This window comes from Phasianus colchicus, chromosome 7 (assembly GCF_987193195.1).
Source record: "Phasianus colchicus chromosome 7, bPhaCol1.hap1.1, whole genome shotgun sequence".
Taxonomy (NCBI): Eukaryota; Metazoa; Chordata; class Aves; order Galliformes; family Phasianidae; genus Phasianus; species Phasianus colchicus.
In genome coordinates this window covers 13,718,420-13,746,208 of record NC_143442.1, presented here as the reverse complement: position 1 = coordinate 13,746,208, position 27,789 = coordinate 13,718,420, and the positions used below count along the sequence as shown (strand labels likewise).

The following is a 27,789-nucleotide window of genomic DNA, read 5'->3' as shown; positions in this document are numbered from 1 at the left end:
GCTTCTACCTTGGCAGTGGTCAATTTTGGAGACAATTGTTGCATGTTAACATGTACTCTTTTCTTGAATTGTCTCAAAAACTATCATTTGGCCCACACCAAAACCTGTGCGTTGCTCAGGAAAAAATAAGACAGTTTACAATGGTAGAAACCAAACTTTCTTCTAGCCTCCCATGGGATCTTGTTGAATCTCTCACAGCCAAACCAAAATGGTCAGTACAACACGTGAGTTCAAAGGAAAAAGGACCAGTTTGGATCACCTGCTCCCCAAGGGGTGTGCACCCTTCTATACCTTGATATTGAGTGTTCAGGACTCATAGAGTGGCTTAATTAGGTTGGAAGGAACCTCAAAGATCATCCAGTTCCAACTCCATGCCACAGGCACGGTTGCCACCCACTAGATCAGGCTACCCAGGGCCCTATTCACCCTCCAGGGATGGGGCATCCGCGTCCCTGTCCCTTGGTGTTGAATCAGGTCTGTAAATGAAGTGGTTTGAAAGCATTCTCAGAAGAAGGGAACATGCAAGGAGGCACCAGAAAGTCTTAGATGCAGCGGGGGTTTCTATCCGCACCCTATTGAGTCAATCCCAGGCAGAGAGGACTCTGTGGGTGTGCGCTGTTTTAGGCTCTGGAGCCTACAGCAGGCTGAAGTCGAAACCCCAGTCAGACAGATTTAATGCGGGCAGCCCTCTAGGGAGGGCTTCAGACTTGAATTCAGCAGCTTTGGATCACTTCTGTTAGGATCAGCTCTGACTTTTCATTTTTTTCTAATAGCATTACCCAGGGCAGGTCTCTAGAGTTGAGTGTGTTTAAAAGCTATTCTTTTTAGTGCTAAATCTTGGGGGAGAAAGCCTTTTCAGAGGCTCTTCGAACAGTTCATTCTGAGATTTAAGTTTCCATTGCGTCCCTTCCCATTCTGGAAATCTGAAAATTAAGAGCTACCTGACTTTTCCAGGAACTTATTCCCAGAGTGTTCAGATTTTGCTTCCTTGCTGAAAATCTGGATCACTCACATCATCAGAGTACTGAAATTGGGAAAAATAAGGGTTTTCACTTTTAGCTTACCGGTCTAAATCCTGGTCAGCCAGTGCCCACATGGAAAGGTCCTTCCAGAGGAGCTGAACATCCAAGCAGCAGTTAGAAGAGTTCAACCCAGAGGTTGAGCAGGGAGAGATAGACCCACACTCCTGGTCGCATGACTGCAGGATGTAGACCTCAGCAGGAGTGTCTGGCTCTGCTGATGAGGATGAGGAGGAGAACCACCAGAGACCTGCCTCCAGGGTTATTTCTTCAATCAGCCTCCTGTCTGTTTCCTCCAGAGAGCCCCTGAGTGACAGCTCTCCAGCAGGGATTCACGCAGTGCCGTCAGTCATTCATTACTGCCAGAGACACTACGTGCTGACAGCAGCCACCAATGGCACTGCATAGGAGCACAGGATGTCTGAGGGACAGGAGGTAAATTTTACTCCATCTATCATTTCCCCTCCTTGCTGGGGTTCGTGTGACTTTGTATCCGCCTTACAAAGACAGGGCTATTATCTTCAGCTCTGTGACCAGATTTTAATGAGGCAATTCTTTTATTTCTGCTTTACATTCACTGAATGCCTGGATGCTGAGAGGAGGCACAGCACAAGGATTAAACCATTATCAAACCTGCCAGATGTTTAAAGCCAGAGCTACCATCTGCACCTCCCATCCCAAATCTCCTAGAGAGGCTGCAATGGACACCTTGCTTCAACCTGTAGTCCAGAATTTCATCAGGGAATGTCAGGTGGCTTGGGGTGAGAGTTGCTTGTAAAAAAACAACATCTTGCCCCTTAAGGTTACAGCTGTAGGATCACCAGGCATAATCGGCTGCCCTGGGTTTCACAAATGAGAGTACAGCATGGGCATGCATTGGGGACATCCTGGGAAAAATAGCCCTTTGGTTCATCTCACCTTGTGCATTTTCTTAAACATGGAGAATCACATTAAATAGAAGAAAGAGAAATTATGCAAGCCAGGGAGATGTGGGCTAACCATCCCTGGAGATATTGAAGAGAAGGTTAGATGTGGTACAGAGGATGTGGTCAGTGGGCATGGTGGTGATCTGTTGATGGTTGGAACTTGATTATCTTAGTGGTCTTTTCCAACCTTAATGACTGTATGAACCACATGGCAGCCTCTGCTGTTTGCAATTCTAAGTGCTCTCTCATATTTTTGATTCTTGTGGAATCTGTGCCTCTCCCAGTAGCCCTGCAGTTGTCTACTCACGGGGACAGTTTTGGCACTGTCCCATGATTTGGCCCCACGCTGACAGGTGCCTAAACTCAGAGTTGGCTGTTCCTGGCAACAATAACTTCCCTACCATCCAGGTGGGAGCATCTTTTTTTCCCCCCAAGGGGATGCTCTAGTTCTCTAGAGATTTATTACTGCAGATAATTCCCATTGCTACCATGAGGGAGAACTCTTTTCCGGGCCTTTGGCATGCATTTAATGTACTTAGCATCCTTCTCATGCTAATGCTGCTGTTTTCTTTTGCTCATGTAAGAGCACCAAAAGAAGTGAAGTGAAATACAGAAGATTTTCTTCTTTGTTCTCCCAGAAATATAAAAGGCATTATTCATGGTAAATATATATTTAAATCAACCGCAACAGAAAGTCCATCTCCCCCTTTATATACATATAATGTAATTTTAACTACAATTTAAGAATGAAGAAAGTTATCCCTATAAAAGCTAATTATACTCAAAGACGATTAGTACAAACGAGATTTCAACTGATCAAAAATATTTTTGCATTTATAAAAAATTAAATTCTACTGAGCCTGATTGTGCAGAAAAGAAGTCTAAAAATATCACATCGCTGATTTCCTGAGACAGAATTTCTGCCACTGAGATCCAAGAAGAGAAATTTCCAGGTGCTCAGAGAAGGTGAGCACACTGCACCATGTAAACCTCCGAAAGCAGCCAGAAAACAACAGAGCTGGCCCAGGACACTGCCCTCATGGATTAGTAATGGATACAGCACAGTTAGGAAGTACTGTATTCAAGACCAACTAGTTGAGCATGGCTGCCTAATGTTATTGCTATGGTTCCCAACTGAGATTTTTGCTTACTGTGGGTCTCATCACATCAGAAAGCAGGTGCCCACATCTGTCTCAGCCTCCCTCAAGAACAGTGGGCTGGAGGGCATGAATCATCTCACAAGAAAAAAAAAAAAAATGAGCCCTATCCTTCCCTGTCTTGTCTAGCCCCTACATCAGGAGAACAGGGAGACAACCTCAGATGGAATGTCTGCACAGGAACACTGCATGTTACATGTGATAAATCCCACTGTCTCTCTATTGAAGTGTTTATCTTGCTGCCAGTGCCTTTCTCAATATTCCTCTCCATTTCAATTTTTTTTTTTTTCTAAAAAGGCTGATGTTGCTGCTATCTACAGGTTATGCAAATGATACATTTTCCCCCAAAATATGCCACCTGCCTTTGCTGTGCTACTAGATAGGAAGAAGCTAAATAACTAGATCTTAGTTTGGTAAAAGAATGATGATGGGGCAATTACAGGGTAGAAAAATCAAATGAAATGTGGAATAGAATAAAAGGACTGGGAACAATTACTCAGTGCTCATTCCAGTCCAGCCCTAAGGATGACCAAGTACCAGATAACAGGTCTGAAGGCAGCAAAAGGGAAGTACTCCCATACAGTGCATGTGCAACTCATTTCCTCAGGATGTTGCAGGTGGAAAAAGTAATAAAACACCTGAAAGACAAATTAGGAGTTATTAAACTCAGTATCTCATAGGTGACCTCTCTCAGTGAACTTTCAGTCTGGCCTTGATTTTATGACAATTGCTGCTGTGAAACATGAACACCAGCCACTGTTGTAACCCCAAGAGAAACACTGATTAAAATGCAGTTGTCTACCTAGTCCAGGGCAGAAAGTGCCTGGTGGTAATGGGGAGCAATGTAGTCCTCTGTAAAAAAAAGACACGGAGATCAGCTGGGCTCCAGGAAATGAGAGGTTGATCTGCTTCACAGCCTTAGGCAAACCATACTTTCCTCAGTATTGCTGGTGACCCTGGTTTGTCTTATTAACATGATGGTCACCCTGTAGAGCAGGAGCAATCTTTCACTATTTGCCTGTTAATTTCTTAGGAGAAATCAACCCATTTCCCAGGCAGGACCTCTCTCTGTGCTTGCAATGGGGACTAAAATCTGTAATAGTTATGAAAAAAATCCATTCCACTGTGTTTTACTCTGCATATCTGAAGCTGTTCCACTTACAGATATCCTCCATGTGTCACTCCACTCACTGACTGATGCAGATGGTCCAATTATTTATTAATTTGGTTTTAAAATATCTTCAGTGTTTCAGCAGGAGACACTTTTGTCAAGGTCCCATTTCCAGCAGTCGCTAAGAGTTCTGCTGTTGACTTTGATGGCAAGCAGGATCAAGAATTCTTTCATCTTTTCTGACCTTCTCTTTCACACATAACCATCTTGGACCTGGGAGGGGCAGTTTCTCTTATGATGCATTCATATCTTTAAGACTTCTGAAACAGCAGGGATTACATCTTCAATCTGTCTCCATCCCTAGAGTGTCTTCACACTCTCGCAAGCTATGGCAGCACGGATAAGAAAAGTATGGGATATGAATTATGTGCTAAGAGTTGTTTCTTTCTGCAGTGCATTCCAGAAGACTCAGGACATCTGGGATGTCAGCCCCAGGCACTGGTATGCACTGGTTTTAGTGGCAGCTCCTTGGATTTTGTCCCACTCTTCAGCAGTGGGTGAGTCTGACCAGGCAGTTCATCCAACTGCAGCTGAATTGGGCATGCCCATGACTCAGGGTTTCATGTCACAGCTAGAGAAAACATCTCACTGCAGAATAGGCTCGTCCAGTCTCCATTAGCCACCAGATTCTGGCCACCAGCTGCGCTGATGAGCTGGCACTTGCAGAGAGCACTGAAAGTCAGAGGACAAAAATCACCTAAACCATAGGAGAATTCAGGTATCAACTTGGGGATTGTGCCCTTCCTCTGAAAAAATAAAAAGAAGTGCTTGGAAGCATTTCAGCAGGCTGCTGTTTTCCAGCACCACTGTCTGAGCACCTTTACTGATGTGTTCAGGGAATTGATGCACCAGAGGGGTCCAGAAGACACTCAGGGATCTGTCCTGCAACCTCCCACTGACTTCACAGGGTGAGGTCTGAAAATATCTGCAACCTTCAAAAGATCACAGCAGAAAACACCACACAGATGATGGCTTGTGCATCCCATGAGCCCGAGGCCATAATATGACACCAATAGAGCCAGCCTGAGCTCATGTGGGAACAGCACTGCCTTGTACCAATGGTGCCAAATATAACCTTGGTCTGAATTTCTGCCTCATGTGTAAGGGCAGCTGAAGAGGTACAGAGGACCAAGTAACCTTGTGTCCTTGTTTGGCCTAATGTCCTGACCCCCTTCCTTTTCCAGAGGAATAGGCATTCAGATTCAGTCACAGCCAGGTTAAGCTCCCTTTGGTTGCAGCAAGTCAATTTAGAGGCAGTTAGTTAATTGGTACATTTGTTACATGCACATTGAATTGCAGTGCAGCAGAAAAGGTTTACCACGAATAAAACAATTACAATAGAAAATGAAAGGAGCTGTTTAATTCCATTTTACAATTAATTGCTTGAACAATGCAACGTTTGAACCGATGAGCAGGAAACAAAGAAATCCTGCCTTTCAGGAGCAGATATTCTCCCACTGCTGATCCCTTACTTCCCAGCTAGGAGCATCACTGCACCTTGGGAGGAAGAGCAGTCAAGTGGCATTCCCAAGGCTTCAGCTTTGGTGAAAAAAATCTTTAGCTCATCTGGGCTTTTGCTGTTGTGCCACTTCATGCTTGTCCTCATTTTGACCAAAGCTTTCTGTCATGTAAAGACACTTTGGGCTTTAGGAATAGCTCAGATCCTTACCCTGGGACTAAAGAACACATCTAGTGATAAGAGGTAATCTCCTTAAATTGAACCAGGGGAAGTTCAAGTTGGATATTAGGAAAAATATCTTCTCCAAAAGAGCAGTGAGGCATTGGCACAAGCTGCTAAGGGAGGTGGTGCAGTCACCATCTCTGGAGTATTCAAGAAAAGGGTAGATGTGACACAGAGGGACAAGGTTAGTGGCAGTATTGGTGTTGATGGGTTGATGTTTAGACAAGATGATCTTAGTAGACTTTTCCAACCTTAATGATTCTACATGAGGCGGCAACACAGTGCCATTTCAGACTTGGGCTGTTCTAGAGCCAGTCTATTGCAGAGCAGTGCCAGAAGTATGGTATCACCTCATAAAACCTTAGCCCCAGTGCACACCTTAGCAATTTGATAAATGCGAGATTTCCCCTGGGATAACATCTCTTGTAGGCTAGGCTCAAGGCTCCAACGTACATGGTGTGGTACAAATAGTATTCCTACACTTGTTGCTACAAAGTTCTTCACAAATCAGAAGCAAAAAAAAAGTTTCTTCTCACATCTTATATTCCTCCCTCCAAAAAATTAAGAACATAGAAAAGGCAACTGAGCTCCTTGAGGAAGCCTAGTATCAGTTTTGTTTGTAATAGAAAAAGAACTCGGTGGTGTAATTGAACCTTATGGTAACTTTGAACAACTACAGTACTAATAGGCTGAGAAGTACAACTGCCATCCTGCAACAGGATGGAAAACAGGGACCCCCCACTGCACTTGTGCAGCATTAACACCTCTGGATGGCAGCTGGGAGATCTGGGCACAACACCTGGAAACAGGTTACAAAGAAATATAGTGCTTGGAGACCAAGGAAAAGTAACAGAGGTGCAATTTCTCTCTGGAAATACAAAAAAGGGAACTCCGGGGAGGAAAAACAGCTGCTCAAGCTGCCCTGGATATTTGGTAAGTGGAGTAAAGTAGGTATAACTATAGCTATAATGACTTTAAGAGGAAGATTGTAAGCAAGTTTAAGTAACCAAGTCAGGAGCTTCCCACAAGGTGGGGCATCTCTAATACATCAGCAGCCCAGATGTGGCATTTACAAATAGAAAAGAATTGTGGTTCATGGCACATGAAGCATGGGCCATAGCCAATGCAAGGGAAGGACATTTCCCTCCAGCTCCTTTAACTTCACTAAATAATTGTTCTTCTTCATTGCCCCTGCAGCTCTCAGCAAGCCACACATACACCAAGGATGTCCATTCCTCTGTAGCCACCTGGGGGACTTCTAGTACAGGTGCTCCCCTCTGCTGAACCCTTTGAGTTTTGTAAGTCTCAACCAGGGTAAGCAGTATCAACCACAATCCTTGAAAGCAACCAGCTCCAAACTTGCACACGTGAAAGAGCAAGTAAACCTCAAACTGGTAAACAGTTTATTACTCATTTAAGTTCATCACTCAGCAAAGCTCCCAGGTTGCTAATACACCTAGGTGTTTTTGGCACAATTACCACTGAATTGCCAAGAAACATCCCCCAAAATCTTTCCATGTAGACAGCATCTGTCTGATAGACGGGTCTAAGGATTCCCCCATCCTAAGAGTTTCTAATCCCTCCTACGTAGAATTTAACAAGCCATTCGGGAGAATAGGAGAAACTCATTGCCCTGAGAAAAGCATCCCAAAGAATAAAACAGACTTCTGTTAGCCATGCTTTTCCTTTGCATAATATTAAGAAACAGTTTTATGGTCCTATCAAAACCATTAATATGTACCCTACCTGATTTACAGCCAGCCTAGCAAAGAGAAGGGACCCAACTTACAGCCACTCAAGTACCAGAAAAAACAAGAGAAACAACCAAATCCTCCCAGATTTGGAAAACAATGCCCTTCCAGAGCCTTCTCTCTTTCAAGCTAAAGAAGCTCAACTCCCTCAAACTTTCTTTCTGGGAGAGGCGTTCCAGCTCTTTAATCATCTTCTTGCCCTTCCTCTAGACCTGCTTCAACAGTGAACTAACTACATGGCTTTCTTACAGTGATCTCTCACATTTATAAAGAATATCTTGAACAACATACCTGCTCTAGATTGGGCCCATCTCCAGCAGCTGAACAACAGGACCTCAGGATGAGAAGAAAGAAAATACTTCATCCAAAACTGAAGGCACTCTTGCTTTCTGCTCTTAAAGGGAGTACATGAGATGCTCAGGTGCATCTAATAATGAGGAAGAGTGCTATAGACATTAGTTTAATTCCTTACCACAAGTGACTTTAATCACCAAATTAAGAGGAGGGCTTGAGCAGATGTCCTGGGGCACATTGTGGGGGTGTCTGTAGTGTTGCTGAATGGTCTGCGTTGATGTGATCTGAGCCTGAGAAGCCCTGGGTTCCCTCCCCCCCCCAGACCATCTTTTAGGGGGTTAGGCTCCTGAATATGCTTTTCAGTTTGGGCAGGATACTTTCAGTCTTAAATCAATATTAATACTTCAGAAGGAAGGCTGTGATAGGACTACTTCATATTCCAGTTTTTTTTAGGATCCTTCCTGTTCATGGGAACAGGAAAGATTTTCTACACGCGACTGTTTCTGTGACTGAGTAGCAAAGGGCAAACCCTGTGTGCACCCTTACTGGTGCCACATTGCAACCTACAGGATGGAAAACCTGCTAACAAACCAGCCAGCGCTGCTGTTGGTGCAGAGATGACTGTTGCAGGCTGTGTCCAGCACCTGCCGCTGCCTCTGTCTTGCAGTTTCACACCTCACTCCCTTCTGTGCCATTGCTCCAAGGTGACCACTTCTCTCCATTCTCTGCCTTACCCACGTTGCCAGTACGTGCCCAAGTCACCTGTGGGCTCTGCAAATAAAATCATTCCTGCAGTGACAAGCGTGCCCATATTTCTGGCTTGCCGTGGGGGAAACACTCAGCTCATGTTCCAGCTTCCTTGTAATGTGACTACTTAAGGGGGAGGAGAGCTTCTCCTGTAACCATGGGCAGATCTAATAGTTGCAGATTTTTTTTCCTATTATCAGTGAATATAGCCAGGCAGGAGAAACCTGGGCTGCCCATTCTGTAATCCAGATGGCACTAAAGCATGTGGCAGTGCAGCAGGATATATTTCAAGATCTAACCCCAGTGTATTAATGCTCTTTGGCACTGTTAGCAGGCAGACTTCGATCTCTAGTATTTCCAAATAAAGAAATACTGGGAATTTTTCGTCCTCCTCCTAGCAGCAGGAGGGCAAAGCTGCTGGAGATTCTTCATGGTGACCGCAGAGATAAACTGAGGGATGTGGAAGGAGCACTTCAATCTGAAGGCACTGAGGCTGTCAAAAGTCCCTTGAATTCTCAAGATGAATCATAGAATCACAGAATCATTAATGTTGGAAAAGATCTTTAAGATCATCCAGTCCACCTACCACCAATAATTCCTCACTAAACCACGTCCATTAGTACAACACCTAGACATTTCCTGAACACCTCCAGGGATCGTGACTCAATCACCTCTCTGGACCATTCCAGCTCCTGACCACTCATTTGGATAATAAATTTTTCCAACATGAAATTCTCTTGCTTGCAGATACTGCAATTTTCCCCCTCTTTGATGGTCCCACAGAAGCAGGATATAGAGACAGGGAGAATGTTGCTCCCAGCCAAAGTGGCAGCACAGGATCAAGCTGATGTGCAGAGCTGGGGATTTTTGAGGCCCACCAAGCCTTCTCTGCCATTTCAGTTTAACTGCAGCTTTATAAGTGTGGAGACAGGTGTGTTCAGCAGATGCTGGCATGGGATGCACTGTGTCCCAGGCCATTGCCACTGGCTGAGGCTGCCCAAAAGCCAATGGCACGGTGTGGCTGGAGCTGCAGGAGGGGCTGGGGCTCACTCTGCTCATGCTGACCCAGGGGCACCTCAGGCTGTGAGGAGTGCTTGCGGCTGCCACAGTTCTTCCCTATTTTCAGAGCATCACTGCAGAGGGTGATGGCTGTGTAATGAGTTTCTTTAGTCTTGCCTGAATGCTTTCAGCTCTGCAGACAAAACATCTCAGTGTTTGGCACCAAGGAGCAGATGAGTAGCTGATTACACACTACCCTGCCCTGAACACAAATCTTCACAATTAGTGGGATTTCTTCCAAGTAATGCACATCTATGAATAGTGATAATTTTTGAGCTCATCTCTTTACCAACTGGGGAAAAAAAGAACATCAAGAAGAACTTGCAAAAACCTCTTAAAACCTTTCTAGCATAAAAAAGTCCAGAAGTGCTGCAGTGAAAGATCTCAGGGCCCCATCAGGGCCCACCCAATGTCGTTGCTCGAGAGGTGGGCTTGTATGTATCTCATAGAGTTCAACAGTGCCAAGTGTAAGGTCCTATGCTTGGGTGAGAGCTATCTCAAACATGAGGAGATTGAGAGCAAACCTGGGGGAAGAGTCTGGGCATGCTGATTGTTGAGATAAGACTTTTGGGTAAGGGCGTTAAAGGTAGGAAGAAAGGAAAACCAGAGCAACTAGAGCTTTTCCTTCTTGAATTGGACTCTATTGCAACAGATATGACTTCTTTAATTGTTTAGGTGCTTGGCAGCAGTTATCCATCCCAGAAAATGATAGTGAAGGAGTACCTGGCTTTGCCAGAAGACAGCACGTCACCATCAGGAAAGGGAGCTGGTTACATGGCACGCTGCCATGGTGCTCTTAGTTCAGTGCTCTGAGAAGTAGGGTAGAGTGGCTGGGTTGGTGTGAAGGATGATGCTGGACATTGCCAAGGAAAAATAAAAGCCCAGCCAGGACCAGGCACTTGGACATTGTCTGTGCAAAGATACAACTTGCTAAGGGGATTGCATGTTCTTATGGAGCAGACGTGTTGATTTGGATGAAAGCAGCCTATTTCTGAGCTAAGGAGGACGTGGGAAGGCCAATCTGATTGAATTATCTAATCTAGGTGTGGTAAGGGAAACATCATGTGGCTGAAACAGGTTCTGTATCTGATAGTACAGATCTTGGGAAGGAAGCGGCAGAAGCAATCTGATTGTGCAGGATAACAACCAACAACGGAGAGGCTAATAATTCTTATTTCAATAGAGCATCTTTCATGCTGAAGGATACAAACGAGTTTTTCCTACTGGCCACTTTGAAATTAGGCCACCTCGAGAGCGGAACAAAGCCATGCATAACATCTGACACCACTTCCATGTTGATGTATTTGTTAATATGCAAATTGCCAATCAGTGTATCTTCAAAAGGTTGTTGCAGTCAGATAACAAATCAGCCCTATGTACCTATATGTTGACAGTGCCCAAACCTCAGAGCCCTGGTGTTGTTTTTGTATATATGCATCTTGGTGTGGAGTTCAGTGCACTGAGTGCTGTTGTTCTGCAATAGGAAGATCAAAAGAAAGAAATAGAAAATGGCCTTTGTGGTCCTCTTCGCTGGTGTTACGGCTGTTCTACGCTCATTTCTGACTTTTCTGCTCTCTGTTTTGTATTCTGCCTGGAAAAGGAAGGCTGCTTGCATTCCTCTGCTGGAGGAGGAAAACACAAGACTTTCCACCAGGAGGCATGTGCAAGCAAAGACAGAAACACATGGATTCATGCAGCTTCAGATACAGGAGGTCTTTGGCCAGGGCAGCAGAAAATCAGAATTAATGTTGTGCAGCTTCTCCTGGCACAGTGCGGCCAGTGCCTTTGCTCTGTCCTCTTGAGCTTCTCTCAGCTGGAGCGTTGTCAAGAGAGGCAAGGGGATTTGGGGATTAAGCCACCTGCTCTTTTTTCACATGGTTTGTTTTTGCTACCAGCTTCATGCTGGTACAGCTACATGCTGCCCTACAGGTCCTTCCCCAGGCCCTGCTGAAGATGTGACCACTATGAGTTGGTTTGCCCACTCAGGTCCTCCCAGAACATCCATCACCACTATATGTGATGCAGGCAGCATATATCCTGCAGGCAGCAGCCTCGCTTCCACACCACCAACCACATTGTTGGGTACCTGTTAGAGAAACCCTTGGTGCTCCTGGCTGGTTTCTGCCAGATGAAGCAGCTCTGCCTCAGCTCTTAGCTGCAACATTGCAGTGAAGTTGGACCAGGTGGTCTTTAAGGGTCCCTTCCAACTCAAATGATTCTATGATTCTATGAAATGCCTTCCCCACAAAGACGTTCTGTAATCATAAGGAGCTTGATCTCACCCAAATTGGGATGTTCTGAGAATCATTTTAATTTCTTCTAATCAGCACATGAAAAATGAATTACTTCAGATGTCATGTCCTGCCACATGGACCTCGTAATGTTTGGAAAAAACGCAATGGAGTTACCTGGTAATTGAAGGGCTCTACATGAGTGAACTTTGTAATTGCATATTCTTCTCCTTGGGTCTGGGAGGCAGAAAGGAAAAGCGGATCAGGGCCACGTCTTAATGAAATGGTTGAGTCCTACAGAGCTACTGAAAATAAAATTAACCAAACCACTCACATTATTTCTTATTGCAGCTCCTTATACCAGCATACCTGTGGGTGCAACCCAGGCCAGTTCCTGGATGAGAGATGCTGGGAACAGTGGGAAGATGCTCTGTACTTCTGTCTTCACATCATTACTGGGTTCCAATTAAAGTGCATGCAGACCCACTGGTTCCCTGCTAATGCTGCCCTCTGTCTGTGTCTGCCTGGGAACCACTCAAGGTTGCTAATGTCGAACAGGGGCAAATATTGCAGAATAGAGATTCTTTCAGCTGTCATGTCATGCTAGAGGCTTTTTTCTGGGAAAAAAGAAAAAAGAAAAAAGAAAAAAGAAAAAAAAAAAAAAAGGTCTACTGCTGTTTGTTTCACTGTCTTTGAAAATGGGATCTATCATCTGGAGAATCTAACCAGCATCCATTTCTGTGGATTTTCCATGGCTGCTTCTTAGCGGTTGATGGCATAATGTTGTCTGAAATGGCCATTAGCTGGGTATCTTTATGAACAGCTTCCCAGGGAAAGTTCAATTTGCTGAATTATGAGCACATCTCTGAGAAGAATTGCATTATATGGTACTCGCATGCTGAAAGCATTAACTTTATACTTTTAAAATACGCACTGATGGATCTGATGAGGATTGAAAAAGTAGAAAGGTGAAGGTCCCAATGGATTAGATATAATATGCAATAATTGGTATCTTTTTTTTTCCAAGAAAACTAAATGGTAAATTTAGAAAAATTCTATTTAGCTGAGGCTTTTTCACTAGGGAAAAAAAAAAAAGGCAATTGTATAAAAAAATTAATGGAAAACCTCTTCACTTGGTACAAGCCATAGCTTAAGGGCACTTGATTTGTGCTGAAGAGCTGTTTGGCTCCATGGAGTCACATCTGATTTACCCCCAGCATCCGTGGGAACAGAGCTTAGTTCACTATTCTGTCTCATTCAGGGTAAATCTAAGTATTGTCTAAAATACTTTGTTTTTTAATTAAGAAGAAGCAGAGTGAAACAACAGTGAATTTCTCTTTCAGAAGAGACGAGATCATTCCGTCTCACAAAATGGACGCGGTCCACGGCAAATCTCCAGAAGTTTAAAGCCTCAGTACACACTGGGTGAAAGCCCAGGAGCTATAGACTAGGACATCTCTTCTCCTTGATGCTGAGACAGCTCCCACTCTGTATTCAGCTCAAGTCTGCATCTGAACTCGCTCTCACACCCAAGAGAGCTCCGAGGTATTCAGGTATCTTGATTTCACATGCGCAGCACTGTTATTTCTCTACACTGAAGGCACTTCACTTAATCGGTGCTATTATCACACCTGATGAGGCACAGCAGGTGATATTTGAGATGCTTGCCTTTTGATTCCTTGCAACTGAGCAACATTTAGTAAGAATTACTTAAATCAGCTAATCAAAAACAAGTTCAATGACATTAGGATGAAGTGGGCTCCAGAACACCTAGGCAAAGTTATTTATCTTGTGGAAATCCTTCTTTAGAGGGAAAAGCAAATAATTCCCAATGTGCTCTATAAGCTCTCTGCTTCTTGGGCTGTGGATAAGCAGATGTCGTTCCTGAAAATCCTTTGTTATCCCCTATTTCAGGCAAGGTTTGAGTTTGTTCTTATGGAACAGATTTCCATGACCCTTTGCCTGCCTCCTGGTGCTGGAGAAGCAGGATGGTGGGGCTGCTTGCAGGTGGGAACCGGATGGAGGTATGTGCATGGGCTGTGCTGGGGATGACGTCTTTCTCAAAAATTCACATCTGACTTCAATTCCCAGCAATGGAGGTAGCCCAGCTTTTCTCTCCTTCAACAGGAATTGTCCCAAAGCAGAACCAGCCCTCAGCATTCCCACTGCTCCCCTTTCAAAGCTGAGTGGGGCTTAAATCATCCTCTGCCTTAACTGGGGTACTAACATCCTCCAGAGTCCATTGCACAAAAAGTAACCTGCAATCCTCTACATCTTGGGAAAATGTGTTTTCTGCTCCTTTGAACTACTTCTCTTTAAAGGAAATTGATGATAAGAGACACCTGGTCTGCTTTTAGGGCAAGTCTCCCATAGCTTGTGGAGCCAGTGATGGTGCTGGAGACCATTTGGGACATATGGACCCAATGGTGGGGCTGAGGGCCATTTTTGGGGCCTGGGCAGATGCCACCCATCTGTGACTGTTCCCAGTGATGTCCCAGCACCTGGGATACATAAGCTTTGTGGGGTCCATGCTTAGCAACAATGTTACAGAGTGCTGGAGAATTTCATGCAGTGCACACAATAATGGCTGAGAGAAAAAGCACGATGGAAACACGTGGCTTCAGTTTTTCAGAGGTAGCTATTAAGTGTCCCCTGTTGTCTGTTGCTGGCTGGCACAGCACTCACACGCAGGAGGGGACACACAGAAAGCATTGGAGTTGCTGGTAGCAACGCATCTATTTAGGTTTAAAAGGATGGAGGTTCCTGTAAGTGAGTGTGAAGACAGAAAGATCATTAGCACATATTTATTGGAATTTACCAGCTCTGTTAACAATGGGTTTCTCTTTGCCATTGGAGTTAATTCCTCTGTAATTATGTTCCTAATATAGAAATCATTTGGCATTTATTTGCCATAATAAAACTTCCCATTGCATTTAAATTCAATGTGAAGTTAAGTGTATTTAGAAGACTCAGTTGAAGACCCAAAATTAAATATTCCTGGTTTCCTTTTCCAAACAAGACAAACTCAGACAAATGCTAGCAGTCGGGTCCATGTGTGCAGCTGCTCCTGTGAGCACTGGATGCTACTCATGCTTATCTGGAGGGATAAGCTCTGTCCTGGTGCACTGATCATGCAGGCAATGCCAACAATTGGTCCTTCTTGTTACACCTGAGCAAGGAAAATGCTCAGCTGAGGAAGCATTACTAACCAGCCATCCTGGTTAGTAAGCTGTTTCCAAAATAGGAAAATACTCCAGCAGCTGGGATAGCAGGATGTGTGCACGTGGCTTTTCCCAGCTCTCAGGAGCAGCTTGGGAGAGCCCAGAGGCCTCATCCTGGCCAAATGACACAACTGTCCCCAGCCCTATGCCCTTCAGCTGATGTATGAGCCACACAGCTTTGGAAGCAGCCTGTGAATGTGGATGGGCTCCCAGCATTGGTAAATGATAGATAAAATGGCCAGGGCAACACACTGACATCAGTATGCAGAAGGGCTGACATTGATCCTGATGTCAGTATTTTCCCTCTGAATATACCAACCATTAGAAGCATGCACTGGCAACGGTGTTTTTCCCATCCTTTCTCAGAAGTCTTCCCAGCAGGCTGAAAATAGGCAATCCTTAATCACGCTGATGTACTGCAATGGGCACTGAGTGGGAGCAGCTCCAGTCCATCTCCAGCAGCATGCTCCTCCTGCAATAAAGCCAGGTCAGCCTGGCTGGCCTTGCTGCTCCTGAAGACAAGCTCCTATTTTAGACAGGAAACAAAGCAGGTTGTTTCAGGGGGACAGTATAGAATCATAGAATCATTAAGGTTGGAAAAGACCACTAAGATCAACCCTGCCATGGCAGGGAGATTGGAAGTAAATGATCTCTGAGGTCCCTTCCAACCCTAACCTCTCTATGATTCTATGATTCTGTGATTCTATGATTCTATGATCTAGTTCAACCCTCAGCCCACCCCCACCATCTCCCTGGGCAGGCTTTCCAATGCCTCACCACTCTTTCTGAAGCTTTTTCTCCCTCCAGAGTGTCTTTGTAGAGCAGTGACGAAGGGTGTTGGTGGCACTGGAGAGCAAGTTGTGCAGAGCTATCTTCTACTAACCTACAGAAATGGCCGTGGGGTTTAACTTCCATTTCTCAGGGCTCACAGCTGAGGGACTGTTCCTGAGCAAACTGCACAGCCAGTTACAAAGCTCCTTCTCCTCGACATACAAAAGATTTATGCCTTTTATGTCCGCAGTGTTTATTTTTTCTGTTGGTACACAAGCACATGTGCGCAAGTGTGCGTGTGGCGGTGTTTTATGAATGCCTGCTGTGGACAGAATTGGGCTTCACAGTATGCAAAAATAGCTGTGTGCCACATGCAAGGATATAATACTTCACATGGCTGGGGGAAATGTGATAAATCACAGTTTTGCTGGATTTGCAAAAGCCCAAAAACCGGGGGTTTCATCTCCGTGTTCCAGCCATGAGCTCTAGCGAAGGGCAGCAGGGCTGTCTGGGTTGGAGCAGTGCGATGTTAGAGGACCAGCTCCCCACTGCTGTGTAGGATGTCTGTGGACATCTCTTGGCTCTGAGCAGCTGGGATTTCATAGACTCATTTACTATGGAGACCAAGGAGACCTAACAAAGGTTGTCACTGTTGGCTTCTGCTCCATTCCACCCATCCCTGCTGCCTCCAGCCGCCTGTTAAGCCAAAGCCCAGCCAAACCTCAGCCCTGCAGAGATCCTGGTGTGTGGGACACCAGCCTGATTCTTCCCCTGAAAATGTTTGGGGATTCTAAAGCCTTTCTTGCTCCCCCCTCATTGTGTCCTCTCCAGTGTGTAATGGAAGTGGCTGACAGGTAGGGCTGAGTCTAGTTTTGTAGCATAAACAGTTATTTACAGTTGTGCTGAAATTTCATGGAAGATGACATTTTTAGGTCACCTAGCTGAAGCAAATGAAATGATTAATGTGTTTGCATTAGATTTCATAAAAAAAAGTATCGCTCTTGCCCAGCATGGCTCTCACTTCCTCGGGCTTTCAGATCTGGTGTAGTGCCCTGAAACCTAAGGCAGTTTTCCCCCAGGTTTAGGAGGAGCAGGATCTGGCCTCCCAACCCAAGGCAGATGGGATGTGGATGTCTTCTGCTGGTCCAGCATCCTCAGGGAGGTAACATTATTACCTAAGCCAATCCAAGTGAAAAGGGGCAAAGAGCAAAGGGGTGGTTGTAGGAGCACTTTGGCCAGTACCAGGTCTGTGCATGAACCTCTTTGCCGTGCTCTGCAGGAGGAGGGAGCCTCATGATGCCATCTCTCTTTTCCAGGGGGAGTTGCTGAGCCCGTGTCGATGCGATGGATCGGTGAAATGCACGCACCAGCCATGTCTGATCAAATGGATTAGCGAGAGAGGCTGCTGGAGCTGTGAGCTGTGTTACTACAAGTACCACGTCATTGCCATAAGCACAAAGAACCCTCTGCAGGTAAAGGTACTAGAGACATTTCAAAGTCTATTTATTCTCAGTCCTCTTTTTGTTTCTGGGAGCAAGTAGATTTTACTGGCTTGGGTTTTGCCTCCCTGTACGATGGTCCCTAGGAAGGGCTGTAGGGCTGCTCCAATGAGCCCCATGCCCTCACTGGTGGTGCTGAGGCATCCCTCAAGGCCCTGCTCTTTCTACCTCTCCTCTCCAACCTTGAAACCTTTTTCACTTTACTGCTCCCTGTGTCCCAGTATAGCCTGGCATAGCACTGGAGGTGGTTGCTCTGGTGCTCTGGTCTCTCCAGGCTTAATTCTCAGTGTGCAGGTGTGCACACAACAGGTAGAGCACATCCGAATGTAAGTACCTGTGAAAGGCAGCAGAGGACCTTCCTTTTTCCTCTTGTGAGTTCAAAAGCACTGCAACTTATTAAACCCCACTGCAGGCTAGTAATTTAAAATCAAGATTTAGAATGGAGAAAGCTGTGTGACTGTTAAAAATGGGATAATTTATCCCTAATAGCTATTGATTTATTGCTGGAGCAACACCTGAAGATGGACTAATTGCTGAGCACCATTAGTGCCTCAGACATAAGGAAGCACATTAGACCCAGGCACTACTGCTTAATTAGCATCATGTGGAGGGAGAGACATTGCAGCAGCATGCTGTGCTCAGACACCAGGACAACGCCTGTGTGAATGTTGATCTGTCCAGCACTTGGTTGCATTGGCTCTCTGTTCATCTTTCTGTCTCTAACAGGAAGCAAACCCTTTGCCAGTGATGGTACCCAATTGTACAGCACTCAGGGGATGCAAATCCCTGTTCTCTCCTCCAAATGGCTGCCTGTGTTCAAGGCTAGGTTGGATGGGACCCTGGGCATCCTGTTCTGATGGGTGGTAACCTTTCCCATGGCATGGGGTTGGAACTGGATGGTCTTTAAGATCCCTTCCAACCTCAGCCATTCTGTGATTCTAAGATTCTGTGGTTCTGTGTATGTCCTTCTCCATGCCTGAGGTCTCTTAAAACAGTGGAGAAAGAGGCACAGCCCTTAGGACTCCAGGCTGACATGAAGTAGCAAAATTAGTGGGGCATCACAAGGAAATTTTGCTGGAGGGAAGGAAAAAACATCCCTACTCTCTGCAAGTCCCTGCAGCTTCTAATTCAATTTTCCCTGTGCCACGGCCTGGAGAGAACAGTAGTTCCATCCCAAGCCTAAGACCCAGAGTGTTTGAGATTCTTGGCTCCGCTAAATCAGTCCAGATTGAAACACAGCAGGGGAGATGTGGACAGAACAGCATTTGTTTATTTCTGGAAAGCTGGTCCATAAGTGCCCGAATACTTCATGAGCCTCAGGTTGATGGAACGATGCTGGGCAGTGTCAAAGGCTTGTGGGTGCAGATTTGTGATGTGTGTGCAGCCAGCCTTTAACGAACGACCTCCAAGTACTCTACATCCCCATACAGCTCAGGGCAACTCAGGACATTCCTATGGCTCCTCACTTGGCTAAAACTTGTTGAAGCAGATGAATTTGCAGATGAGCTCTCATCCCGCAAACACATTTCAAATGCCTGCCCGAAGGATCACTTTTTTTATCTCCCCTGTTAGAAAGTGACCTTTGCCACAAACATAAAAACTGACTGCCAGGAGCAGCCAAGCCAGAGAGCTAGATAGACATCTCTGCTCCGTGAGCAAGGTTCCTGGGGGACTGTGTTCTGAGGGCTTCTCACTGCGGGCAAGGACTTCACAGTGCCTCTCACAGAAATATGGGAGATATGGCTCAGCAGAGGGTGGGAAGAAGCAACTGGAGTGAAAAGCCACTTGGTCTGGAACAAATGCTGCACATGCAGAGCTGCAGCTGTGTGCCCCAGTGCCCTGCCTGGTGTCAGCACAAAAGCACGGCTGGGAAGCAGGTGTTACACCAGTGCAGTATGTGAAATCCTGAGGGACGTTGCTCATGTATGAAGCCTGGAATTCCCAAGAGGACTAAAGGATGTGGGACCTATAGCTATCACCATGCACATCTCTGTGCTCCTTGGTGGTTCTTGCCATTCTCTAATGCTGGAAAAGGGAGGCAGAGAGGCTGTGATGCTCTGGTACTATGTACCATAACAACATGTCACAATGTGGCCAGGTGGGAAGTATATCTTTTCTGCTCAATCTTCACCCCGCATGTGGTCAGCAGGGGCCCTTGGACATATAGTATGTCTCTTAGCAAAGCCATTAATTCCTGGCCTTTCTTCTTAGGGTCTGCTGGAATTTCTACCCAGCTTTATTCTTTTTAGAAAGCTCTGAATTTCTCAAGCACAGACTTTGGAAGGCAGGGACATCCCTTTATTCCAGACCAACCATCATATGGGCAAAGACCACATAGAAATCACCTCCTCATCAAGTGAAGGATGTTCAGATGAAGCTCAGAGCACAGCTATGCTCCAGTTGGTCAGAGCCAGGCAGTACACCCAACACCCACATGCCCCAGGATCTGCCTGTTTCTCTGCCCATTTGGACGCATGCTGCACATTTTCTAGCAAGCCTAGGAGTATGGCATGGGCCAGATGTGCAGAGAAGTTGCAGTCAGGGGAATGTGGTTCATACATAATTAACACAGATTCCTTCAAGCCTCCAGGCTGTTATGATGTCTCATAGCAGAGAGGAGCCTCCAGTCTGGCATTTTGATATAAAGAATTTCTATAAATTAACCCCTCAGCCCTGGATGGCTGAAATTTAAGAGCAAAAGACTTAAAGCAGCAACACTGCTGAGACTGGAGGATTAAAGTTGTTGGAGAGCATGGCAAGTGTCCTGGCAAGCAGCAGCAAATGAGCAAAAATTTCCCACCCACTATGAGCAATCAGGAGGTGCACAGCCTTTGTCCATCCATAGCTTGCTGTAATTCTGCTGGTCCCTGAGGCAGGAGATATGGGCACGGAGAGTCTAAAAGCTCCTCTCTGCTGCAGTATTTGTGCAAAGCCTATGATTTTAATGAGGCCCTGAAAACACAGTTTTGGAAGCATGCGATAGCACTTGCTATGACAGGGCTCTGCAGTGGGTTTCATCTATACAGCTTTGTAGCCACTCCTATGCCACATTCATTCGGATGCTCTGATTTCAGCAAATACCAGATCAGTTTGAATCAGCCTTCCCAGACCTACTGCTGTCTGCAGTCTCAAGGAGTCCAACTCTGCATCACATTCTTTTCCCTGCCTCTTCCTGACCAATGGTTAGTTATATCCAGAGGCCCTCAGTTACGGAATGCTGGGGTTGGGATCTGATCCCAGTTCTCTCCAGTGCTTTGGGAGTGGCCCCTCCTTCTCTCTGCTCTCTTGCATCTGAATAAACCAAAGCATCTGTAAGTGTACAGCAGGGAAGCTACCACAGCTTTAGAACTAATTTGCTTGGTTAGTGTACTCTCCTAAAGATAATCAAGGTGGATAGCCAGGGCATCAGGACAGCACTGAGGAGAGAGCCAGACCCAAGCAGTGATGGGAATGCTCCACTGCATCCTTCTAGGATAAACCTCTACTTGTTTGGGATACTGGGTTTGAAACAAAATCGCTGAGTAGCACACTCAGGATGTTAATGATACGTACTAAGGGGACGTGTCAGATATAGCAATAAAAATAAACTGAACTGCCTGAGGCAGCCATGGGGGAGCTCTCAGAGGAGTGTAGGAAGGCTTTTCTAGCAAGCAAGGCTTCTTAGCAAGCTGCTGCACTAAAACAGAGATATCTTCTGCAGGCAAATACGTGCCTTGGATCTGCTCGTGCTCATGCTTGTGAATCTTTGGAGACTGCTGGTGTTAAAGAAAGGGAAGTATGGATCAGACCCTAAATACTACACTGATGACATTGTTAATTTTTGTTACATTAGCAGCAGGGGTTTTGGTTACAAGACTCTAGGAGAAGCACTGAAACAAACAGGGGAATGGTCTTGCCCCAGGTACAAACTACAGATCACATCAAATGGGATATGATGGGCAAGCATCAGTCCTACATTCATCTCTACCTATGATCATTGCAGACATCAGACCTGGGCTCCTAAGAAACCTTTTCTGAGGCATCTGGTGCACAGAACTTTGGGGAAACTGAGGAAAGTTGGGGGAAATTCATCCAAGAGAGTATGGTGTTTTGCACATGAACATCTGGGTGTTGTGCCAAAGTGGTCAGACAGGGAGAATGGTGGTAAGGACATGTGAATGAATTAGGACATTTGAGGTGGTAAGGCAAGGCACAGGCTGCCCAGTCTTTGCTCAAGGCCGGGTTGGATGGAGACCTGGGTAGCTTGATCTGGTTTGCAATGAGTTTTCAAAGCAGTCTGCAGAAAAAGAGCCTTTTTTCCAGTGTGGTTGGCAAAGCCATTGCAGAGAGTTGCTTCAGCTCTCTTTGCAGCCTCTGTGAGCCCAGCACTCAAAAACTGCTTCTGTTATCCCACAGAAGCCTGTAGTGTTTCCTGGTACCTCCAAGTTACACCCTATTCAGCAGTGCAGACTATCTATAGGGCTTTCTACCTGCCCAAAATCAGTCTCAATTGACAAGGAGATTGAGCTGTCTGTTGTTAAAGGTACGCTGCAGCAGCTCACTGCACTTGACAGTTCACATGTGACAGTTCACCCTCTAAATCCCTGGTTTGCTGGCCTTACTGATGACGGAGAGAGATTAGGAAAAAATGAAATTCTTGTGTGAGCTGGTTGTTTTCTCCAGCATTCAGCTCTCACCTGTGGGTAATTTCCCCCCAGTGCCACCCCCTGAACAGTCAGTGCTCCTTTGTTACCACCAGCACCAGGCAGCAGCCCTGTCAGTGTTGCAGCACCTCTGCTCTCATCCAAAGGCAGGTTTGAAGCTGTTTCACAGGTGTAGCTTTTCTGCCCTGAGCCACGTCCTCTTTGAAAGTATAATGTATTTAAAATCACACTGATGCCTCCCTGTCTCTGTAAAACAGTTGTACGCAGCTGCTAGCTGTAGGAAACATCTCCTCCTTTTTCTCTCTTTAATTGCTACCTTGGAAGGACCTGTTGCTGCCACAAGCCTTGCAGTTTGCCAGACAGATGGTGAGGAGCCAGCCCATTACCTCCTTGAGAGAGAGAAATGATGCAGAATGATTTTGCTGGCACAGGCGGGTCAACGTGAGGAACCTGCAGCAAAACCATAGCAGGCAGCTCTACGAAAGGCTCCCTGCTCCCCCATCCCTTCAGCATTTGTCAGGCTTAGTGGAAGAGGATCGGACTGCCTCAGCATTGAACAGCCTCTGTCTTTTCTCAGTCATCTATCTACTTCATGGTCGTCTATGAATCAGGCTGGTACCATCACCTCAGTGAAGCTGCACATCCTTATCACAAAACTTGAGGGCTGTCTGCCCTTGCAGGACATAAGCCAGAGACTGATGCTGGCAGAGGCAGACACTTCAGCTCACCTCTGAGCCAAGGCATGCGATCACCTTCCAGATGCAACCTTTTCCAAAGCAGTGCTTTGCAGGGGACTGCATTCAGTCCAGGAGTCTGGTAACTGGAATGGTAACAGTGCTGCGCAACCCTGTGGCAGCATAAGTCACCTTATTGCCCTTTGAGCAAGGGGCAAAGTTCTCCCTGCATCCCAAAAACGTTGGTGACCTCTAGCTGATATGGACATTAAAGAGCAGATTGCCTTCTTGCCCTACAAAATGAGGTGATGAGGCTTGACAGATGACCCTGGTGTCCCAGGATGTGTTTGACAAAGAGGCAGGGTGCTCAGGGCTCTCCAGAGCTGACACCTCACTTGGACATTGAATTTGGCGTGAATCCAGGCTAAAATGTTCAGTCCCTCTGAATCCTCTTCACTTGGAGGAGGTTGAAGTCCCCATTTGTTTATCCTTTTACCGGCCCTACTAGATTTCAAGGGCATGTATCTCACAGCTAAAGGTGGCCTATATATTTCCATCTCTCCCAGCCTGTTTACACATTTGATTTCTGATTTGCAGGAGGCACTGTGGGCCATGTCCCCCCAAGTCTTGTTAGAAAAAGCAATTTCTGCTCTTGGTTTTTACAGGACAGTTGTCTCAGCAGCATAAATCTGAGTAAGGAGGTTTTATTCTGGATGACAGAGAGGAGTTTGGGCTTTGGATATTTATAATGTAGTTTATACAAAGCTATTTGACAAAGCAAATGGATTTGGGGAAGTTAGTACTATTTTTTTTCTTCTTCTGAGGAAGAACAACTGCCTTTTACCTTAGGAAACGGCCTGAACATGTCACCACCTAAAGGCAGGGAGTCCTGGCAGCAGCAACTTTCATCGTTGGTAACATTTTGTGGGGTGTGCATTGCTTCCATGAGATCTTATGTACAGCTGCAATCCTGTCACATCTCACCAAGCAGCACGGAGCCTGCTCACAGGAGACCTGCAAGGCAAAGCATGGCTGTCTGAGACAAATCTTGTGGTAAAAGGATGCCATCACCAAGGCTGCTGCCTGGCCTTCATTTGAGACAAGCCTTCATCCTGGCTTGTGATGGCCAGGTTCATCTCCAGCCACGAGGTGGACCAGGTAAAAGCATCTATGTGTAGGGTGCACATATAAGGCATAGGTGATCTTTGGGATCTTCATGAATCACCGCAGTGAAGCAAAATTGCAATGTCCATCATGTAATTACTTTCTCCTCTTTTTCTCTCCTCCCTTCCCTTGTCTCCCTTCCTCTCCCTCTTGCCATCCCTTGCAGTGGCAGGCCATCTCCCTGACAGTCATTGAGAAGGTTCAGATAGCAGCAGCCATCCTGGGTTCCCTCTTCCTCATCGCCAGTATCTCGTGGCTCATCTGGTCGACCTTCAGTCCTTCAGCCAAATGGCAGCGCCAGGACCTGCTCTTCCAGATCTGCTATGGAATGTATGGCTTCATGGACATTGTCTGTATAGGTGGGTGAACACCTCTCACAGCACACGGCCAGGGTTGCCGACTGCCCACTCACCTGCAGAGAGGAGTAAGAGATGGTGTGGAGAGGCTCTGTTCTCGGTTTGAACCTCCTCTGTTCTTCCCCTTCTTTGCTTTTTTTTGACACCTTTTCTACAGTGCTCTCTGCCAGTCTCTGTAGCCCTGGAGAATCTCCTTGGCTGGGCTGGCAGAGGGACTTGCAACAAGCCCAGAGAAAAACAAATCTCTCTTCAAAGCAAGAAGAGGGCAGGGAGGTCTGGGGGAGGCTGAGAAGTATTGATTAACACTGGGGAGGAAACTCCTGCCATTCTGGAATAGCTGATACAGGGACTGCCCTATGTTTGACCATGGCATGCTCTGGTTTGCACCTTGCAGCACCACACTCTCCTCATGCATGGCTGTGCAGGGAACGGTGGGAGGGTGGTGGGTTCAGGGCAAGGTCTCTGTCCCCGCAGGAAGCCTGAGTGGAGGGACATGGCTAAAATATCTGTGGGCAGAGGCACTCACCACCCAGGCCATGAAAAAGTGGTAGTTAACAAAACAGTCAAGTAAATACCAACCATCTCCAAGCATGCTCCTGATCAATTTCCACCCAAGCATAGGCCACTGGATAATGTGAATTTGAGTGACCTTGCTGGGAAGCAAAGAGCATTCCAGAAGGCTCTTCATACCTGTTTTCTTCCATTATTGGTATAAATGCAGAATGAGTTTCCCAGAAAAAAAAAAAAAAAAAAAAGGACAAGGCAGTACTCCTGGCTTGGTGGATTAGTGTTAGTGTGAGTAGAACCATTCCTGAGGAAAGGAGCATAGCACCCAGGTCAGCCCTCAGGAAGAGCAGTACAGTCTGTATTGCAGTCAGTGAAATTGGGATAGGGAAGTAACACATACCAGGCCTCAGGGAGAGAGGTATTGGCAGCAAGCCCTGGTCTGGGTTCGGATTGGCATCAGCATCCTTCCAGGACAGGAAGCTGAAACCCAGTCCAGTTCTTCCCACTGTTGCCATCCCTGTGCTGACAAGATCTGAGCCTGGGCTGCTCCACCGTGAGCTGCCACAGATCAGCAAGAAGTGGCCAAGGGGGGTGAAAGAGAGACAGGCAGCCCCCTCGTGCTGGCACAGCAGCCCTGGTGACATTTTCTTGTTGGTGTGACTGGGAGTGGAAAAAAGTGATCTCTCTGTGCATGTGGCATGCATGCATGTCACCTTGTTGTCAGAGGACAGAAGTGGAGAGCCTTGGCATGGGCAGACGTCAGTAATATGATTAACTGGCTTTGATAAAGCTTCAAGAGCTGAGGGGAACTGATTAGCTCATCTGTCAATAGATGCTAAATCCTCCCACATGGCAGAGAACAAGCTATGCCAGCTAGGAACTGAAAGGGAGCTGGGCGGAAAGATTCATATTTGAGGGGTTTTACTTCTTCTTCTTTTTTTCTTTTTTTAAAGGATCTGGCCTTTATTTTTCCTCTCCACCTTCTCTAGGGGGTAAAAAATATCCCTTTGCATCTCTACTGATGTCACCACTAAGCACACTGCCCCAAGCTGTGAGCTTTGATTTTTCCAACCAGAGAGCAAGGGGCCATCCCATTCCCAGGAATACTTCAGAGCTGCAGCTGAGAGCAGCCCCTTGCCTTGCAGCCCTTCCTGCACAGCTGGCAGCCCCACAGTCTGGTGGGCCAGACATGCTGTTTTTCCCACAAACTCAAAAGCAAGTGGGAAGCACTACAATGCAGTGCCTTGATGTGTATGTTTTCTCTTGCCCAGCACCTCAGAGCAGTGCCCACCCACGGCTGGCTCCAGTCGTGTTGTGTGCAGCTTGTCTGCTGCGCTTTCAGGCAGCCCACCCATGATCAGCCAGGAGACATGACGTTTTGTACCATGAGAACCTTTTGTATACATTTCTCTAGAAAAGCTGATATATGCATGCAGTCAGCACCAGTGTTAAAAAGTGCTTATGTTGTGGCCTTTGCAATCCCGGCTGTTAATTGATTTAGATTGGATATAAGGAATAATTTTTTTACAGTAAGAGTAGTGAAGCACTGGCACAGGTTGCCAAGAGAGGTGGTAGATGCCCCATCCTTGCAGACACTCAAGGCCAGGCTGGAGGGGCTCTGAGCACTGATGGAGCTGTAGGTGTCCCTGCTCATTGCAAGGGGTAGGACCAGACAGTCTTTAAGGGTACCTTCCAACTCAAACAGTTCTATGATTCTATGAACTCCTCATTTGTTACAGCTTTCCTTGATTGTGATGGATGCAGCAATGGCAGCTCTCTAAAACACTCACAGTGAGTTCCTCGGTGCAGAATGGCTACTTCCCATCTTTTATCCTTCTCCCAGGCCTCACAGCCCCTTGCAATGTCTTTTATCACAGCTGGGCAAAACTGGCTCCGAAGACTCAGAGTTCTGCTCCTGACTGCCTGAAGCCTGGTGTTACTCCTCCCCAGGCTTTAGTTCCACTTCTGCAAGTTCAGGATAAAACCTCTCATGGATAATTGTAGTGACAACAGTTCTAGAAATACCAGAGTGCAGTCTGTGCATTTTTCTAACTCCTCCTCTGCAGCCCAGCCCTCTTCTCCTTTTGCTTTCCAGCCCGTGGATGGGTACAAAAAAAATAAGGCACTAAGAAATGCTCAGTGATGGGGAAAGAGCAGGACATTTAGATGCATTCAGTCCTGTTAGATTTGTTGTGTTTTGTTTTTTTTTTTTCCAGCTAACATAACACTTACATTGTGTACTGTTTGGCAATGGGCTGCACAGCCTTACCTTCCAGATGCTATTCTGTAGGGCCTACACTAATTGTGTGTCTTCTTCCATCAGTTTGATCCTGAGTTTTGCTCCCACTGACAGAGGAGCAGAGGTTTAAAAGGCAAGGTAGACTCTGAGCAACCTGATCCAGCTGTAGGTGTCCCTGGTCATTGGAGGGAAGTCGGGCTAGATGGCCTTTAATGGTCCCTTCCAACTCAATTCTGTGATTTCCATGTGAGCAGATGTGCTGAAGCAGAGTCCCTTGGCACTTCCTGCCTGTGTCCACTTTGGTTGTTCTTCCATTTCTCAAGTCCATTGAGTAGTCACTGAGTGACTTTTGTCCAGGAGAACAATTGGCACATGGAAATTGGGATTCACACCAATCATTTGGTGAATATTATCCTCACTTGATCTGCATGCACATGCTCTGAAATCGTCTGATCTGCTCCAAACTGAGCTTTCAAAAGAAAGCATTAACCCAGAGACTACTGAACCATGCATTCAAATTCAGAGGGTTTTACTCAGGCACTCACATGCAGTAATACACAAGCTTTCTTTGAACTCCACTAGATCCCAGCATCTCAGCAAAGACAGCTTAATGAACAGATACCATTTGCTGCCCCTGCACCCACCAAAGGAAACAAAAACACGACCAAAATAAAATGAA

The 27,789-nt window shown here is 46.1% G+C and overlaps 1 protein-coding gene across 2 annotated transcripts in view; it reads left to right on the top strand.

Moving 5' to 3' along the window:
• MARCHF4 (membrane associated ring-CH-type finger 4) overlaps positions 1–27,789 on the top strand; it is an 80,316-nt gene that overhangs the window by 36,034 nt on the left and 16,493 nt on the right. Inside the window, exons 2-3 of one of the 2 annotated variants that reach the window (XM_031590577.2) lie at positions 17,345–17,500; positions 24,175–24,367. In XM_031590577.2, the coding sequence (XP_031446437.1) occupies positions 17,345–17,500; positions 24,175–24,367 (349 nt within the window). Of the gene's footprint in view, positions 1–17,344; positions 17,507–24,174; positions 24,368–27,789 lie in introns of both variants that reach the window. The other variant, XM_090143748.1, reaches the window with a different exon arrangement.